Raw genomic sequence first — 20,246 nt, forward strand, 5'->3', positions numbered from 1 at the left:
CTCATGTATTACTAAAGAGCGGTTGCTCACTAAGTGGTTTTGTGATCCACTGCGATAATCTTGATGCATCTTATAGCAATGCTGAAAGATGAGCGTGTATTTCAAAGGAATACTTACCCTCTTTGGAATGTGAAGAAAGCTCCCAAGCAAATATCAGCCAAAATAATGGAGTGCCAATTTATAAGCCTAGTTCTAAAACCCAAGTTGCATTAAGCTTTATTTCTTTATTTTCTTTATGTGTGTGTGTGTGTGTACCTTGTTCAGGGAAACATTTACCATGCATGTCTACTCCTATCTTCCCTTGCTGCTACTATTCCTGGTTTCTATCTTCTCTCTTTCTTCCCTTTCATTCCCTTTCATCCACTGTCCTCCTCTCCCATACAGGGATTCCTTCAAACGTTTAAGTTTCCGCCGAGCTCAGGAGGAAAACTCCTGAGATGCCACGGCTCGTCTGAGAGAAAGAAAATAGCGCTACGGAAAGAGGAGGGGGGGAGACTGTCACACAACCGAGACAGGAAAAAAGAGAGATAACATGAAAGAGGAGAAAATCGAAGAAAGGAACTGCTGGTGATACCCATGAACTCTTTTTGCGCTGGAGCAGCACATTGTGTCCGCAATCGAGGACAACAGTCCAGCAGTGTTTATTAATGTCTGCTGCATGTCCACTTTTATGATTTCACAGTTACAGGAGGTAGAAGGAGAGTAAATGCGTTGGAGTCTCAAACAAAGTGGAGCTTATTGAACATTTCACTGTAAAATCTTCAGATGCTTTGGCTCTGTTGATTTCCTTTTTTTTTTTTTTTTTTGATAACTGCAAGTCCTAATAATGCTGCAAACATTTTCTCTAGATTGGTACAGAAGCAGACTAGAGTTCCTCTCTGAGGTCCTTGCTGGCCCAGGGCCTTTATGTGTGCCAATAATGCTCATGTCCTGCGTGTATGCATATGTAAATGTGTGAATGGATGTGTTTATTTGGAGAATGTTTGAAGCAGAAGATTTTGGTGCCATACTGAAGTCACTTTGTACTCTGTGATGATAAATGATACTGCTATGTATTAGAGGGTCTTTGAAATACCACTCTGGTGTGTCTATGCATGACGTGTGCCAGTTAGAGCAGCAAGAGTATGGATGGATTTGTGCACTGGAAAAATAGACATGATGTCCTGTTTTGACTGTTAAGGCCAATCTTGTCATTACTATTATTGGAAATACAGCATCTGGCCGTGTAGCAAATAGAAGAGTTTAACTTATTTTGAGTTATCTGATGTAATTTCACACGAGGCTGATCTGAGACTTATGAGGCTCTAAACCACACATGGCTTGTCTATAAATCCACTTTTTAGTAGAAGTATTACATCAGTTATTTACAAAGATGTTTACAAAGGTATGAAAAACTATTTTTCATTTTATTTTATGGAAATGTATTTTTAGATGAATAAGAGCAATAATGATTAATTGGAAACATTATTCAGTAGGCAGGATTCAGTGTACTGAATTGGGTGTACTGTAACAATCTCGGTGTATGTTCCAGTAGTTTCCGTACCTTTTTGTAAATAGACAACTTCCTACGATACACGCAGTGCCAAATTGAATTCCTTATTTACTTAGGAACTGAGATACTTAACTAGAAATGCAATATTTTGAACAGTCACTCCACACAGCTGTGCTTGGCAGTGTGAATTATGTTTACTCCATATCTCAGAATACATTCCAGAGGAGAAATGTACTACTGCTTTGCAGTATGAAACAGTAACAACCTGATTTTATTTAACATCCATGAAACCGCTCATTTCCTTGGTGTAATGTTGTAAGTCATAATGCATTTCAGTGATGTAAATGTACTTTTCAAAAGTGGGTATACATTTTTACATACATTATTAATACTCATTTGAATATTTTCTGCTCTGTTTCCAGGTACATCTCTTATTTATGAACTGTAGAATGTTTTGAAATGGCTAAATAAGATTTTAAAAACGTTATACGGTGTGTGTATTAATTGTGAGAATTAAAATGTATACCTGTTTTTGAAATATGCAACAAATTGCTGAAAGAGGGTATTATAAGAGATATTGGTGGCATTCAACCACTGGAGACTGCATATATTTCATAAATGTAATAAATGTTTGTTTATCAGTTATTTTTATGTTCATACTTGTGTTTTATTAAATGTGGAATTTTAATTTGTCATGCTGTTGACACACCTGAATAAAAGTTAATATATGCACATTTGTCACCGCTGACTATTTTTAAACTTTGAAACTGAAATAAAAACAAGTACATTTTCATTATTAATGTTATTGTAAAGCCATATCGTGTTTTTACTGGCATTTTTGGAGATTTAATTTCCAAGTAATCAGTATGCCACACTATCACTATAATCTTATAATCCACTTATAATGTATAATCCATTTTCTTCATACTTTAGCGTTACTGTTTTCTGAAATAGTACTTGAGCAATTCGATTTATTTCATTTAACTACAATATTCTTAACAGTCATGTTTTTCAGTACTGTGATAATTGCTTAAGTTAAGTTAAACTTGATTGATTCCACACATGGGAAATTTGAGACAAAGTATAGGAAAGAATGACTGAGTGATAAATAACCATGATAGATAATTGCACAGGATAATTGGTTATATTTGTAAATTTGGATATTAAATTGCAAAGTTTCATCGACTTCTTACTGATTAATAATATGAGTCTAGTAATATCTGCTGAAGGTTTTTACCGCCATAAATCTCATAGAAACTTGTGATATAAACTACAAAGCGAGTTTAAAAAAGGCGGGAAGAACACGAAGGGGAAAAAACTACAATCTGGTGTTGTCGCGTCCCCGTGACGCCATCACTGCGCGACTCGGACATTCCGGATGCAGGTTAGTTGTAGATTTCAGTCACAGCAAACGAGTCCTTGTGTTTCCAAGCTGTTTGTTTGTTGTTGTTTTCGGACGTGTTGTCACTGTAAACACACCGTTTACCACAGTGAAGCTTGTTTAGTTTTTGGCGCGGACCGCTGCTGTAGTTCTGGACGCGTTTTTGGAGTTTTTAAATGACTGGTAGCAGATTTGTGATGTGAAGTTAGCTCCCATAGCTGCCTTCACACTGACTTAAAGTTTCTTTCATGAGTCACCACGTGTTACCGAGCTGTCATATAACTTCATCGTGTGTGCATCTGCAGCCTGTAATAAAACACCAAGATGAAGGCTGTGGGATGGAAACAGTAACTTTACCTCCATGCTGGTCTGACTTTAGCAGTCATAAAAGGCAAGCTCTTACCTGTTTTGCCTGCAAGGACACTGTATGTGCCCTGACCTGTCACAGTTTAAACTTTCATAATGTTCTTTTTATTTATTTAATAACCTTTTATCTATTTAATCTCTATATTTACTCAATTAATCCCCCCTGCAACCCACTTCAAGCCCTTGGAGCCTCTCTTTTGTTATTCAGTATGAAGAAATACGGTACATACATGTTACTATACTCACTTTAGGATCAGTTTAAACCAGAGTAGTCATATATATGTCAGAGCTGGATGTTTAACAGTAATGGAAGATAATATTTTTCTGCCTTTTACTGTAGATATTATCCTTATTTTATGAATATACTCCTGCACTGAATAACCTCTGAGGATTTCCTGCCATAAATGGTAATTGCACCTCTGTCTTGCCAAGCCTACTTTATGCCCCAAGCGGGCTAAATGGAGGGATTGTGACTGCAAAAACTCTCATATACAGGAGGAGAACTTTTTAATATAGGCTATTGCAGACAAGTTAGTAGTTCCAGGTGCCGCGGCTGAGGTGTTTTGCTATTACTGCGTTCTTAACGCAGATCAAAATGGGCTCATGAAACTGTTTTCCTGTTTGGAAACATCTGTGGAATGTGTCAACAGATGAAGTTTGACACTTAAGTTTGAGTTGAGCATACAAACGTTGACAGATTTGGCTTCATCTTAGTGCACTGGCAGAACACTAACGCTAAAGTAAGTACCTCAGCCCACAGGAAGCTATAAAATATGAACTCATAGTTTTGTCTGAAACTTACATAAACACACACTCAGCCAATTACCCTATGGTAAACAAAAAAATTGTAATCTGGAAAAAAAAAAACATGAATAAATAAAGCTTTAGTTTATGGTCTTTGCCCCCTAGGTTTACCCAACCTCAACTCTGACGGCATTTGTGTGGCATGGAGCCAGACGGGGACCTAAACCCCGATGCAGATGACCTTCCACTCCGAGCCAATACTAACCACATACTTGTCAGACATTATGTGCTGGACCTGACCGTTCATTTTGACCGGAAGGTCATCAGTAGTAGTGTTGTTTTATTCTTGGAGCCTTGCTCTGGAGTTGGGACTAAGGACACTGGAGCTGGTGAGGCAGCTGGGTCTATAGAGGCTGGAGGGAGTCAGGATGTGGATACAATGGAGCCTGGTGCAAAAGGACTTGGAAAGAACGCGACAAGGATGGAGGAGATGTTTGCTAGAGAAAGAAACAGAGCTGAGTTTCAAGCTCTGTCTGGAGCTGGCTCGCAGACTGTGGCTGAAACTGAAACTATTCAATCTTCACATTTGTGGGAAACCACCAGTGACGGTGATTTCACCTTAGTGCTGGACTGCTGTGACCTCGATGTGTCAAAGGTTGAAGAGGTGGATGTCACCTCCGTGTCAGCCATGTCTGACCTCCTACCAGAGGTCACACCTGATAGGCTGGATGTCAGTTCAGTGAACCCACAAGCAGCCTTTATTCAGGACCTTATCTCCATGCCCTCTTGCCAATGGAGGCAGAAGCACAAGCTCTTATTGCTGTGTAGCTGTGCCCCTGGTATCCAGGATGGCAATTCACTGCATTTTTATAGAGACCGATGGAGTCTGCAGGTGAGGAAGAAGGGGGTCACGTCACCTCTGGAGTTCCCTCGTGCCCTCAGGATCTGCTATGAGACGAGGCCAACGGGAGCCTCTGTGAAGTGGACCAAAGACCAGGACAACAGGTTTGTCTCAGGATGCAAATCATTCAAATCCATCCATAAAACAGTGGTTTCACCGTGTGATTAGACTCCCTCTTAAAGATTTTAAGAACTGGCAGCTCGCAGCACATCTGCTCTGATCTCTGCTCCTCGAATCAGAGTGTAATATTCTGAGCTTGCCGTGATAGAATAGAATAATTCTGATTCATTAATTCACAAAAACACACCTCGGGCTGTTAGATTCTGTTCTGTGTGTGGGGATGCTTTATGCGTGTGCGTTTGGTGGATCCTTTGAGCATTGAAATGAGGGTTGTTTATAGTTTACCATTGTTTACCCTTCCAGGGTGTGTGTTTACACTGCCGGCTCTCCCATCAACAACCGAGCCCTCTTCCCCTGCCAGGAGCCGCCTGTTGCCATGTCAACATGGCAGGCAACAGTACGGGGCCCCAGTGAGTGTGTGGTTCTGATGAGTGGGGAGGAGCAGACGGCACCTATTGAGGACGTGGACACATGTAAGCATACCAGCATACGGCACTTTCTATTTTTAGGTCCTTGATTAGAAAGTGGCTTATTACAATTGATGATTTTGTCAATAAGAAAAGTACATTTTAGTGAACTCCAAGTAGGACTGGGGATTGTACCTCAACACTCAATGAATGTGTCTGTACTATCAAGTATAGAAAATTGTCCTTGAATGCATTGGTAATACACGTATTTTGGATTATTTACTTCTTTGGTCAGATATCTCCTGATAAAGAAATCAGACAACTTAACCAATTTTTAACTGCGTTTAGATCATGTTCTTGCACCGCTGCTTCTGTTGAACACAGATTCATTTGAATAAATTGGCTTATTATTGGGACCTGGACTGGGTCAGACCCAGAAAAATAATGACTGAGAATTCCTGTAAAACTACTGTATCTGTATCATCCGAAATGTTGGCAGGGGGGATACATCGCTCTCTAAGATGAAGAAGAAATTGGACTGAATAGTGAAGTGAAACAAAATGGAAATTCAATCCAAAATTTTCAGTCATTTCTCTCCATGCTCTTTGTCTGTTATCTAAACTCCACTTCTCTTCCTTTAACATTTTCATCTTTCATTACTCTCTGCAGGTTTCTTAATCTGGAATTACTACGTCACCATGCCCATGCCTGCATCAACGTTCACCTTGGCAGTGGGCCACTGGCGGCAAGTCACAGTAGAAAATCCCCTAGCAGTGGAAGAAGGGGCGTGGGACAAGAAGGATTGTGGTAAGACAGCCAAACGTGAGGCTGAACCTGGGGAATGGACCAAGGCTGAGCTTGTGTCTGGACTTGGAAGCTCCACCAGCAAAGTAGTAAAAGGTTCTCCACTCCAGACTGGCAGGTATGTAATTATGTTTCCTGTGTTCTTTTCTTCGTGTAAGACCTCCTCTCCAGACTGTTATTAACCTAAGTCTTGCCCTTCAACATTCCGTGGTGAAACTTTCCTTTTGCCATACCAAAAATGGTGTAGGTGAAGTTAGGGTGATGGATAGGGTGCAGCACTCAATCATCTTTTTATGACAAGTACATTAAAGCTTGTACTGTAGCACACTGGGTTCAATGTCCAACAGAAATGATCTTTTGAGACCAAAAAAAGTAAAGCTGACATAAATTTTATAGAGTGGAGTCTGAGGCATTAGAAAGGGCTTGGGCAGGGCAGGGTTGGGCTGGGGGTCTCCCTCTCTACTGGCCAGCAGGTTGGCAGGTCTGCCAGTGGTTTCCAGTAATCCTCCTCCTCCCCTCATGGTTTTCCTCCAGCAGCAGCCCAGCTGTAGCCTGCTGCAGGCCCCAAGAATCTCCCGCTACAAGGAAGGCCTTTATTTTCAGTGAATGGCTGGAAGGAAACTTGGACGCTCAAAACCTTTGGAACAGCTCTGATGCTGAGGATGGAGTTAGGGCTGGTTATTGGATTTAGAGTGAATGAGATTGCAAGTCGACATCTAGATATTTTTAGGATCACTGCGGTTTGCCTTTGTGACGTATATATTCCATATTTCCACTGCTTTCATTTCCATGCTGAGCACAGAGAGACAGGGCACATTGTGCCACATTTGGTTCACCAACTCATGAACCGTATATTCTTTAAATAAGAAAAATTAATTAAATCATCGCTATTAACCTTGGATTAAACTTTTCTTCCCTGTTTTAATCTGCCACAGTGGAGACAAGACCACCTGCTCAGATTCTGCACTCTGTTACTCTTCCCTTGAGGATGAGGGGCTCTCCGTAACTGATTATTCAGGCATGGTGGATGACGGCATCTCTTGTTCCCATGGCGACTACCCTTGCCGATTTACTAAGCGGTCGGCTAGGTCCCAGCGGGTGATTCCGCACCGTGTGTTTGGCCCCGTCTGCTTGCTGCAGAAGGCCCAGGTGGAGTTTTGTCAAAAAGCCACTGAGAATTGAGCTAATTATATTTTATATGATTAGAAGAGACATTTAGCATCAGTTAATGTTTGTGTCATTATGCCAGAGGTGTTCAACCACTGTCTCTTGGTAGAATTGTAAAAGTACTAGACTGTATGTTTACTTTACATGGGAATAGCCTTTATAAGTATTGAGTCAAAAAGCCTATTTAGTCATTTCTGTGCTGATGATGGCTCTTAGATGAGTGGTGAAACATCTTCAAGTGCAGTTGCCTTAGACGTCTAGATATCCTCTACTATGTGGAATAGCAAATACATGTACTATTGTATGTCCTGTGTACCAATACACAAATATCTGATTCAAATAAAACAAACAAGAAATTATGAAGTCGTATTGTTTTGAGAAACTTTTTCCTTTTCTGTGGCAGATGGTCCTCAAGCTGATGCGTCGATGTTTGGCTGCAGCCCACACCATTCTGGGAGTTCACCCCTTTCCCCGCCTTGATATTCTCATCGTCCCAGCAGGATTCTCAAGTCTGGGCATGGCCAGGTAATGACACCTAGGTCTTTGGTTAAAATCGAGGAAGGTGTAGGTTGGGCAAAGAAGATAGGGTGGATAAGGAAGATGGAGTAAGAAAGTTAGGAAGACAGGAAAAAACATGTAGTGAACAGGCTCGTAAGTTGAAATTTTGTGTTAAATAGATAACCCTTACAAACTGTAAATATTCAATGCCTTCTCAGTATGGGTCTAGGTCAGTTTTGACCCGGTCCAAGAAAATCCTCATAAAAAGTGTCTATACGATTTTTTTTTTTTAGCATTTGGAAGCAGCAGAAACAAGCCCTGAACACAACACTGAGATACATAGCATCATTCACTTAGTTGAGTAGTCCAATATTCACTCTCCCAGCTTTGTTTTGGCCTCTACCATCACCTGGGGGAAATATGTCTTAGTGCTAAATGGACCAGCTAGTAGCTGAAGTGTTTTGATGGATACTTGGCAGTTCGCATAAAGTAGGTTCTTAGAGCTTTGTTTGCAGAAAAAAAAACTTGCTGGGTCTGAACTAAAATAGTTAGGGTGGTAGTTATCCATGCTTTCCTTATTAAAAGATACAGAATAGTGATTCATTGTTAATATAAAATATTAAATATAGCAGGTTTAAATCGCTGTAGTTATGGATTAGCATTGTTGCAGTCATTCGAGGTAGGTGTATGCAGGACAATTATTTACAAGTTGTAAAGAAACGGAACATCAAAGATTTTCCACAACAAAGCTGCAGCCAGTGCTTTATTTTTCAACTTTATGCTGCTGCTTCTGGTTTGGTTTTCTGGGTTGCATGATTAATGACGTACTTCACATTTCAAAACCTCCTCGCTCTGTCTTAATATTCTCTGTGGTGATTTTCCACATTGGAATTCTTTTATTAAAGAATTAAAGAGTCCAACCGTAACTCTCATTAAACGCCGGTCAGTCACTTGTCATCCCTCTGTTTCCTCCAACGTAACCACTTTCACCACTGGCCTGTGGAACTTATCTTTTGACCTGCTAGCATGTCTGTGTGTTTTGAAATGGATTCTTCCTTTTTTTTTCAGTAAGAAAAGTAACATTAAAAAACTCAAGCAGCCACACAAAATGTAAACACATGAAAGTGGGCAGACAAAAGAATCTTCAGCCTCTTCCCTAGGCCTCTACTTTTTCCATACACTATCCCCACCTTCTTTCTTTGGCTAATCATCATCAACTCTTTATTACTTGTTCTATTCCCTCCATTCCTTCATCACTTTCTCAAAACACTACTCCTCCTTTCCCCAAATGTTTTTTTCAAAATTCACCACCTCTTCCTTATCCCCTTTTCCATGCCAGACAAACTCTTTTTCTGTAATTAATTCCCACTACATCTCTTAACCTGTTGTTTTTCTTCTTTTTTTTCTTACATTTTAGTCATGAAGTTGACACGTTCAGCCAAATCATTCAAGTTTACACTGTATTTTTCCCTCCCTTCCTCCAAACATAACATGGTTCTTCCTTCTTCGATTCATTCTACCTACCCTTAAAGACCCCAAACCCTAACCCCAAACCCTGACCCTCTTGATGAGAGAGGTGGCTAACCTCTACTCTGGGAACAGCTTCGTTGACTCAGTGAGTCAGTCAATAGTCTGCTGTGTTCTGTGATCTTTTTATTTTTTTATTTTTTACCAGCACAGGTTTCAGGTGGTCTGCAGGCTCTCTGCCCCACACAGACCTGTGTGTATTTATATATGTCTGGGGGCAGATAGTGGGCGTGAAGCCACAGGATGACAGAGTCACTGTTCTACGCAGTATAGATATTTCAACCTCTATGTATTTCTTGTGTTCCTTCTACCTTTACCAACTCTTTAGCTCTTTTCCCCTTCACTCTCTTTCCATATTTATTTGTTCACGCTTTTCACACTTTTTGTTCTGAGAATCGGTACTGTCCTGCTTCTGTCACTTCTTCTTCAGTGTCTCTTATTTTTCTCTTTTCATCTCCTGACTTTCTGTTTTTCTATTTTCCCTAAATCTCCAAGCCCCCTGTGTTTGTCGTCCTTCTCTGTCCTTTCCATTTCTCTGTACAGTCGATCACTCTTCAGACTGGCCTCTAGCATTCTACAGCAGTGATAGTTTCTCTGGAAATCAAGTTTATATTTTCTCTGCAGTATAGTACTTTCGGCTGGCTTGTGGTATGCCTGTAGATATGACTCAAAGGTAGCTGGTAGCCATATAAATGAAGTTAAAATTGGAAATTGGGGCAAAATAAAGACCATCAGTGACTGGCCTTTTTTAAAATTGTGTTGATAAAGTAAACTGATTAGGGTGGTCAGTGAACGTTGTCCCAGTGTCTGCGGTCTGTAACCACAGTCTCTCTTTCTCTCTGTCTGCCTTTTTCCTCTCCCCCGGCGGCCTCCCTGGAGAAAAGTGCCCCAGACAGGATATGAGCTCATACCTGAATATGTATTCTGAGTGAATTTCTGACGTTATAGCCAAGAGTGGTCTCAATCAGAGATATTTTGGAGTAAGGAGGACGTCAATAGCGTCGCAGTGTGCACCAGGTTCTCTACTTACTTTGACTACTTCACCCAAAATACAGAGTGTTCTTTGATCTACGGAAAATCTTTCCCCTCATCTTGTGAAAATCCGTCTCCCTGCTGTATTTATTTTGAACGGACATCAAGTGCTAACACAGAGGTTGTTCTGCTGTGGCCGTTGCCTGACGGATGTTTTCTTTCCCTTATGAGGATAACTCCCAGGCACTTATCCCTTTTGCCCTGCCTGCTTAGACTCCAGTTAGCTGCAGATGACAGAGAAGAGATTTAGGGCCTTCATTAAGCTTCAGACAGCACCTGCACCGACTCCCTATAAAACTCTGCATGAGTCTCAACCCAATGTCAACTCTCTGTATCCTCCCCTCAGCGCGGGTGGTTCGATCCTGCATGCCTCCGTACTTAACCATGGGGTTGTGCCATAGGAAGGCGGGGAGGTCAACCAAAATGGAAGCGTAGATTGAGATGGAGATGAGAGAGAGAGAGAGATGAAGAGGGTTAAGGCGTGGTTCACGACAGGCCAGCGAACCCCCAGGATGTGGGAGAGGATGTGTGGATTATTCCCAGCAACAAAAGCCATTAGCCCCTGGAAGGACTTCAGAGACTGGTGCTATTTAATCTAGAGATTGGGAGGTATGTGGGCCCCAGTGCTTGGGACCAAGCCAAGCACAATTTTTGTGCAGTGCCCCAATGGAAACAGCAGGAGTGTAGGGGCTATGGGATGGGGAGCTGTTGCAAGAAGGCATGAAGCTGTTGTGGTGTGATACAGAGAAGGGAGGGCAGAGGCGAAACAGGGGAGGATTCACAGTGGCGTGAAGTTTTTATACTAAGATACGAGGGAGGGAGGGCAGGAAACCGAAGATTAAGGAGTCAAGTAAGGGCAGGTCTGGATTCAAGGGCTGTGCCATGAACACCGTACACCCACAGGGCTTTCTGATTCTCTCACACACACACACAGACACACACACACACACACACACACAAAGGGTACTAGACTTACGCAAATGTAGCTTGTAGGGGATGAAGTCAGCAGTTCATAGAATTTTACACAATCAATTTCTGTTTATTTTATGTAACAGAGCATCAATCTGTTATATTTTAACATAATCCACATGTTCTACTTTGGCTCCAAGTCCAGGTTTTTTAGCATCCCAGGTTATCAACAGATGCATATTAAACTGCAACAGCCGTACTGTATATGCCAGACAGTATCTTCTCTTTTTTTTTTTGCCTGTCTGTACACTTTGATATCATCCCTCTGTTTGTGTCACACACTGGTGTAAGATAGTGTTATGTAGAATCACTGCTGTGTGTCCTCTGCTCATGCTATTAGTAAAACTTTTAAGACATGTAAGAGCCGATAATGGAGAGGAAGAAAAATACAGAATGGTTAAACATTGATAGAGGAGTATGGATGAGGGATGAAGAGGTGTCTGAGATAAGAGGAATGAAACACAGTATGAAAGAGTTGCCGTCAGTGAACACAATTGTGGTATCCGTTAAAGTTGCTTCCACTCCGTATAAAAAGCTCTTTGTCTTGAGTGACTGAAAGACATGGGAATTTTGTACACCAACGCTCTAAATATAATAATTCTGCTCTGAGCTGTCATGGTTAGACCTCCCTCTAATGCCCTTATTTTCTGTGTGCCTTACCTCATACTATTTTTTTCATATTTTTCTTTATCTGGTAATCTCCTCATTACATCTTGACCACGTCATCTGGTTCCGACTAGGAGTGACAGGAAGGGCACGGCATTTCCTCTCGCTCTTTGAAGCTGAGGTCTATGTGTCCCAAATCGCTGGCCGGACTAATCAGAGATCACTGTGTTTGCACTGTGCCCAAATGAAGACATGTCTGACGTCCCTGAAAAAGCGGTGTTTTCCCCGCATTTTGTTGAAAAACTGTTGAAACGTGCCTTTTCAGTCGTGTGGGTGATGTGGGTTTTGTTTTGCTTCACAGTAGACAGGCGAATTCCTGTGCTTGTGTTTGTATGAATGCTTGTATTGTTCAAATAATGGTGTAAGGATGTGTATTTAGTGCAGTGGGGTGACGTCAGGGGAATGCTACACAGATAATTTGTCAATGTCTGTTATCTGCTGTTTTCTCTGGTGGTGAAATGAGCACTTTTTTTTAACATAGCATGTTTTTGACAGTTAGGTTATTCTAAAGTTGTAGTTGAGTCAGAATCATGTGCACTTGTTTGTTGTTGTTATTGTTTTATTTTTTTGTGACCAGGGGAGGGAGTCCTGCCCCACACCACTTGATGGCGGGCTCTTATGAACCCACACACATACTTAAACATATCAGTCTCTCAGCACGTCTCATTACACTCCAAGCAGAATAACACAAACACATTGCACAAACAAGCTTCTAGCAATTATGTTTATTGCCAAAATAGTTTTTCGTCTCCAACTATACACATAATTTCCCCTGATACTACATTCCAGATCCTCCTGTTTTGTTTTATTTATTTTACACACCTCTCACCTCCTATGGGGTGGTGGCCCAAAGAAATGCGAAGAAAAAGGATCAAGTAGTTAAACTGCTTGTTCCTTCTGCAGTACAGCCAAACTAGGCAGCCATATAACTGTCACAGACACAAGCTAAAAATTATGACTGGTGTATACCTCTTGACCTCTCTAAGTGGCACTGGAGGATTTTCAGCCTGACTTCAGTTAACTGCATTGTTTGTTTATGGGCTGGCAGGAAGTTACATTGGCCATCGGTCCCTGTTGGGAGGAAGTAGGGAGCTGGAGTGCCGGCCAGGGGGGAGTTAGTACCCCGCAGGATAATCCCCTGCTGCCCTGGAGCTGTTTAGTGTACCACCTGAGCTCTTTTTCATCTTTAATAGGACCAGACCAGTGGTTTGGCATGTTTTAACCCATTACCTAGAAATCACATATTCTTCACTTTACTGCTGACCATTTCCCCAAAGCATACCACAAGTTTTTAGACTGATTTCTACTTCTGTACTTCTGTAAAGACATTGGGTTTCATTCATTTCTGTCTGGTAGAGATTGTTGTTACATTATGTTATTCCCACATGGTGATACTGCTGCAAGAAACCATATTTATTTCTGACCTGCTTCCAAACAGCAACCTTTTTAATGCAAGAAACAAAATAACAACACAACGACAAATTATAGTCTTCACCATGTACATAATTGTTAGTGTTATCAGCTTGTTTTTTAGACAACAAAGCATAGGAATTTGATGGCAGCCAATTTTCAACCCTCAATCATGCGCTAATAGCATTTCATTTTGATGGCATACCAAAATAAGTAGAAACTGTTGGAATTAAGGGAATGAATCTAAAAACTTGCATACTTCACAAAGTGGTCAGCAATATCTGAATGAATCATGCAAAGCCGACAGCATTTAAAAGATAAAGTTTATCATTAAGGAGAGATCACTAACTTTGAGGAAAGGCATTGCTGCTGGTTTTCAACTTGATGATAAGTAAATTAAATATAATGCAGACTACAAAATGCAAATTAACATGATTAGATGTTAATCTTAACCTGCTCCAGTTTCAAACATGAGTCTCACTCTGTTGCCTCATTGGCCACAATTCCCCATCACATTGCCCCCTTACTGAATTGCACCTCTTGCCTCTGGTTTGACCCACGTCGTCCCTTTTTTCTCTGTCCCTCCTTGCTCCACTTCTTTCTCAGTCCTCCCACTGCTTTTCCTCCCCTCTTCCTTCTGATGTCTCAGTGGATTTCTTTCCTTTCTACTCTCCTCTCCAGTTTGATCTGTGAAGTAACCCTAGAAGTGTGCGACACAGACCTGCTCTTTCAGAAGGCAGTTGAGGGCTTCAGGGTGGGGAGGATGGGATGTGGGGGGTCGGATTTTTGGCTCGGGAGACAGCTGTTAATCAAATAGTCAAGGATGAGGTGTTTCTTTCTTCCCACCTTGAGTGGATCTCCCTCTCTTCTGTAGCACACACAAAAGAGTTGAAAAGGCAGCTCTGCATGCCTGCACCTGGACAGAAGGAAGGGGAGTGTCCTGTGCACACTTTTAAAATGATTGCAAGCAGTTAAGACATTTAGGTGAGCTTTATTTCTTTTTCTCTACAGTTCCCCTTGTTCCTCAGTTCGCCTCCTGCTAAACACACAGGGGGGCAGCTCCAGACCCCCAAAGCTTTGGCCACTACTATCCATCTCCTCTCACTTCCTTGTCTCTTTTTTTGGTCAGGTCTTAATGAAGATAGCAGGATCCAGTTAAGCAAGTGTTGTGTTATTGCAGGAACATTCCTCTCTAGTTATCTTGGGCCTCTCAACTTCCCTGCTCTATCTGTAGTATAGGTTTACCTACTGTTCTATAGTACCTACTCACAACTGAAGGAGCCACCTTTTAACTCTTCCACTGCTTGACAACAGATGGTTATACATTATGTTGAGAACATGCAATTCTCCACAGAAATAGTCAGAAAACAATTCATGAATTTTATGACCGATTGCTGGAATGTATGTGCAACATCGATCAAAATGATGACTATCGTATGTGCTGTTTTTCTCCCAGGTGCCATATATACTTCCATTGCCATCAGTAGTTGGTGAGTTATGGTTCATTGCTTTGATCTGCCCGCACATGTGAACCTGCTGGCAACAGCTGGCATATAGTACTACATTTAACAGTAACACAGACACACTGTGCCATAACTCTGGATTAGAGGCTGTGGTAAGACAGGCCTTGTCACTGCACACCCATTCTAGTAACTAATGGATGAGTCCACAGGACCTATTCCCTGGAGTGATGGATGGATCCATTGTATAGCGTAGGGGACGCTGCTGCAGGTCTTGGTGTGCATCCTGGAGCGTGTGTGTGATGCTGGAACCTAGAGGCTGGGGGGTAATTTCATTTGTCTGTGCAAAGCCAGACGGCTTAATGTCCGTGGGACCTCTGCGCTGAACCGGCCAAAATGAGATATTTGAAACAAAGTGCTGTGAAATGCTCAGTGGTAATGCCTCTGATGTCTGGGTTTGCTTTTAGCCTTGGGGAAAGAGCTGTGCTCCAAGCTGGTCAACCAGTTGCTTTCACAAGAACTGTTTTTAGCCATGCTAGTTGTGTGGCTTTATGGAAGGCAGTGACAGTCTGTCTGTCTGTCAGTTTGTCAATCCACCAATTAGAAGTATTGTATGGATGTCCACAACAAACAGACATTAATAGACTTCACAGAGGATGAATCCTAATGACTTGACTGCTCCCCTGACTTTCTATAGTGTTGATTGCTAAATATTTGCATGCTAATTTGCTACAATTTAGCTGTAAGCATGACTGTATATAACACAGTATCAATGAGCTGCTAGCATGGCTGCAGCTTTCATGGTGCTTGAGCAATGTACAGTTAAAAACAATTACGTGCATCTTTGACTGCAATCTGTCGTCACATGTCCTCCATTATCTAAGCATTCTCAAGGTCTGGAAATATTCTGTATTTTCCTTATTGTCAACCCACGAAAAAACAAAACCAGCAATAAATTGATTCTACTAACTAAGGTTTGTCTGATATAACTTATTCTTCTGTTCTCTAGAGCTGAATTGTTGACCAAAAACTATGGAAATCACATGAGTGAGTCACACCACTGGATGACATGTTCCCTCACTAGGATGAACATTGACACTCCAGTTTATTTTGAGTTTATGTCTCATACATTGTCCTGCTACCATAAATACTCAGCAGAGCACCAGATCTGCTGCTGCAAACAATCCCTAACACATGTATATACTCTATTTGTGTAATCTTTGATAAGACTAATACTACCCAGCTCTTTAGGATTTTTTTTTGGCTTTTTAGAAAACTAAAAAGTACAGTGTGTATATATCATGACCAAATTTTTAAAGATTTACATCTTCAAGAGCCACAGAGAGGGTAGGAAAATACAAGGAGACAGACTAACACATTGTTGATATGGCCTTTATCCTTTAAGTATTACACTTTACATCACAGTGTTTGGGTTCCATACCTGTTGATTGTTCTTGGACCTTGTTACAGTCTTCAAGTGATCATCACTGTATACATTTTTCAGCAATTATCTATTGCTGTATTGTGTAAGCACGTTGTTGCAAATGTATTTTTATCAAATACCTTTTCGCCCACACTATATTCATCAGCGGTAGGTTTTTGTCTGACTGGCAGGCAGCCCGGCCAGGTGGCAGCCTGAAACCTCTGTAGAAGAGACAGCTCTGCTCACTGGCTAATTTCACTTCGATCTCGCCTTCATCCATCTTTCCATTCTGTCAAACACTTCTTCTTTAGCCCCGAAGTACTGAGCGGTCTCTCTTTCCATCTCCTCACTGTCTCATTCTCTCATGTTACATAAGAGAGAGAAAAAAATTAGTCTATTTATTACCCTACAGGCAAGAAAATGTCTCAAATTATAATCCTGTGAAATAGATTTATCCTGTCTTTTTCATTGAGGCGGTAGTGAAAGCCAAAAGAGGGTTCTGTGTGCTGTGTGATGGTTTAAATAGCTACAATGATACAGGAATGTGTTTTATGTCACATAAATATCATGTCGACACCACCCTTTGGCTAATTGACAGGGGTTTGTTGTAGCCAAATGAACTCATACCGCACTGCATTAGCGCTTATTAAAACTTTGTGTGTGCCTTTTTGTATTAATCCCATTAAAATTGTATTGTATTAAGACAGTGAATCGAATCATTGATATATTACTTTTAATTATAATATTTTGTATATATGTCATATGTTCATTTAGATTCCTTTCTTGTTGCCAGTATTGCTTATTCAGGTGTCCTCTTGGAAGTGTCAGTGGTGTCACTGACTGACATTTCTGGTGGTTTGGTCCCCTATATGCCATCAACATGCCCGCATTTAACTCCAGAAAGAGAGCTAGACAAATAAATGTCGGTACTGTTTTAAAACTGTGCTCCAACATCACTGCGCACACATAAACACACAAGAACATTCCTCTGGCATGACATCAGTTTTTGGTCTCTGTACTAAACAAGAAACAAACTGCACTGTGGATTTTTTTTACTGTTAAGAGAAGATGGATCAGACATCTGCTATCACTTCCCAGCTGATACGGATTCAAAGTAGATTTGCTGAAAGTATGTGAGTGTGTGTGTGTACATGTCTGTGCCTGTGACTTTATGCTGGTGTATGTGGTACAGCGTTTTTATGTATATCTGTGTGTGTGTGTGTGAACACAAGTATTCTTGACCTCATCACGTTATGATCCATATGGATTCCATCAGTGAGATACAAACTTGACCAGCTTAGAGACAGCTGGCTTTAAATGCACGGATGGGCTTTTAAGATTAAGCACTTGACAGCAACTAGAAACTACAGTCTAACCTTGAAACCTGCCACTTATTTGTCATGTGCCGGCACTACAAAGCCTCATTTCTTTCTGACTTGAGAGCAGCAGAGTCGCCTCCTTGTTCCTGATGACCTCTGATATCTTTTCTGCTATTTATTTTCAGGCTCTGATGCAATGCAGTATATGTGGGTGGGGCAGTTCTCTGGGGGCCCCAGTCTGGCCCCTGTTCATGTGATCAGGCCCTACATGGAGTGGCATTTGGCCTGGCCCTGTGGGGCCCTGTCTGGGAGCAGAGAGCTGATCTGCAGCCAGCCTGGAATGCCAGACATTTGAAGTCAGACTTGTTAAAAAAGAACGAAGGGTGGTAGGAGTTTGGTCAAATAGGCCCCTGTGTCTAAAATAGCCCACAGCCTCTGTCCGAGAGGGAGGGAAGGAGACAAAGCTTCTTCCCGTAAGCTGACATTAGGAAAGGACAGCCCTCCAACCTTTTGCTTGAATGGAAAAGAATAGACACAGTCAGAGTCTATATGCTTGTTGCTTGTTGTATGGATTTGTCCATCTTCTTACCTGTCACTGTGTCTTAAAAAGTATTTGTTTGCGTGTTTCTGTAAGGGTATGCAGTTATGTGCACAATGTATGAAATTTCACCAGGAATGCTGTAACACAGCAGTTCAACAGTTATCACACCAGGGAGTTGACACTGCACTTGGGGAAGAGCAAAACTCATCACACAGAGTGACAGACGAGAGGATGCTTTCTCTCTCTTTCTTGCTCTTCTTTCTCTTCATCCTCTCTCTCTCTCTCTCTGTCAGATAGTCTTTTCATTCACTTTCTAGATCACTTTTTCTCTCTTTTCTCATATTTTTTCAACCTTTATCTCCATGTTGTTGAAATGTATCTCCTTCTTTAGTTTGTTTCTTACTCTCACTCTCTCATTTACACATGCAGTGCAAACTCAGCTCTCATCATCTTTTTCCTCGTCCCTCTGTCTCATGGGGCTGTTTTACTGGTGTCCCAGCTATGAGCTTAGCTGGGCTAGGGATGTCAATTACAGGACTATGATAGGGCCCCTGCTGCATTATGCATGGAGGTGTCCCACTGGGGAAAAAATGGCCTACAGCCAGGAACGATGGATGGAGGGATGGAGGGATGAATAATGGATGGAAAGATGGAGGAGCGAAACACTATTGCAATCTGTGTCTCCAAATTGAAGACTTGCCCTGGCGCACACCTCTGAAGCTCAGGGCCAAGTCACCCTGGGTGACTCAGAGTCGTGAGGTTGATGTGTGAGAAAGCACAGGAGGGCTTTAATCAGTATTTCATTTTGTGCGTTAAGACCCAATGGGGTACTGCCATCAGAAAGGTCAGCTAAGGTCTTTTGTCTGTTATTCTATATGCTCAGAGCCTTTTCATCATGATCCGTTTTGCTTATTGCCTTAGTGTATATATGTGAGAGTTTGTACACATATTATCTGAGCACACTGTGTAACATGTTCTCCAAGCTTTAAAACATACCACATGAAGGCAATCAAGACCAAGAAATATAATTAAATCTAATCGAGTCAAGAACTTATGTTTGGCATCAAATTAAATGTGAGAGATAGTAAATCAATTTCTTTAATGCATTGTTTAGAAGAATATGGCTATAACTAGAGAAGAGTAGAGGGTTAATCTTTATTGCACTCCAAAGGGCAATTTGCACAGCTAGCAGTCAATTAAAAGTCAAACGGAGATCAGAGGCATCAAAAACAGACACAAGAGAGGGCTGACAAATATTAATTAATTTACAAGCTTTAAAGGTGTCAGTGGCCAAGCTTAAACCAAGCGTTCCACCCTTACACATCAAGTAATGTGCAGTCATCAGAAATAATTAGTAACCCTGCTGAAAGGGTCCAGACTGCATTTGTTTTGTTTTTTTGCATCTCTTTGATTTTATATTTATATATATTTATTTATGTAAAATGCTATATATCCTTGTTGCCATCCAGAAAAAGGTGAACTACTGAAAGTGGAGGGCATGTTTGAGCTTATCTTTATCCTTTATCTTTATCCAGCATATTGAAGATTCTCTTGTGTAATTAGTAGAAAGCATCTTAACTACACCACAACATATTAGTTGTTCAGATAAAGAAATGCGAGGGGTGATGTTTTAAATTATTACCATAAACCCACAGAGTTCACACCAGATCACAATGAACTGCTGAAGAATTTTTACACGACAATAAATAATGATTAAAACTGACATTACAATTTTGGTCGTAAGCACAAACATCTGAATGTGATCATAGGACGTCAACGAGTGTGTGAAGACATGGAGGAAGTTATATCACAGAATATAATCTGTCTACACTGATTCTGAGATACGCAGTATTATCACTTAATGTTTGATTGATTGTAATTGTTGATGTAATCAGGAGCTTTGGAGTTTTGTGAATTGCAAAACAGAATTTGGAAGCACTTTTTTTGGAATAAAGATAAATAAAGAGTATTCAGGGAGAAATATTCATCTCCACAGCAGACCTTCACATCTATAGAATA

General features: G+C 41.1%; 2 protein-coding genes across 7 annotated transcripts in view; both read left to right on the forward strand.

Moving 5' to 3' along the window:
• Nucleotides 1-2,224, forward strand: part of dock8 (dedicator of cytokinesis 8) — a 48,710-nt gene extending 46,486 nt beyond the window's left edge. For both annotated transcript variants that reach the window (XM_010732997.3, XM_010733000.3), the window contains one exon: nucleotides 385-2,224. In XM_010732997.3, the coding sequence (XP_010731299.2) occupies nucleotides 385-436 (52 nt within the window). In that variant the 3' untranslated portion in view covers nucleotides 437-2,224. The remainder of the gene's footprint in view (nucleotides 1-384) is intronic.
• A 586-nt stretch (nucleotides 2,225-2,810) lies between these two features.
• The window catches only part of aopep (aminopeptidase O (putative)), a 67,986-nt gene continuing 50,550 nt past the window's right edge, over nucleotides 2,811-20,246 (forward strand). For 3 of the 5 annotated variants that reach the window (XM_027277614.1, XM_027277616.1, XM_027277617.1), the window contains exons 1-6: nucleotides 2,818-2,876; nucleotides 4,149-4,988; nucleotides 5,308-5,477; nucleotides 6,081-6,333; nucleotides 7,151-7,364; nucleotides 7,786-7,907. In XM_027277614.1, the coding sequence (XP_027133415.1) occupies nucleotides 4,186-4,988; nucleotides 5,308-5,477; nucleotides 6,081-6,333; nucleotides 7,151-7,364; nucleotides 7,786-7,907 (1,562 nt within the window). In that variant the 5' untranslated portion in view covers nucleotides 2,818-2,876; nucleotides 4,149-4,185. Of the gene's footprint in view, nucleotides 2,877-3,672; nucleotides 3,980-4,148; nucleotides 4,989-5,307; nucleotides 5,478-6,080; nucleotides 6,334-7,150; nucleotides 7,365-7,785; nucleotides 7,908-20,246 lie in introns of those variants that run through there. The other 2 variants (XM_027277615.1, XM_027277618.1) reach the window with 2 other exon arrangements.

Source organism: Larimichthys crocea, chromosome III, assembly GCF_000972845.2.
Source record: "Larimichthys crocea isolate SSNF chromosome III, L_crocea_2.0, whole genome shotgun sequence".
Classification (NCBI taxonomy): domain Eukaryota; kingdom Metazoa; phylum Chordata; class Actinopteri; family Sciaenidae; genus Larimichthys; species Larimichthys crocea.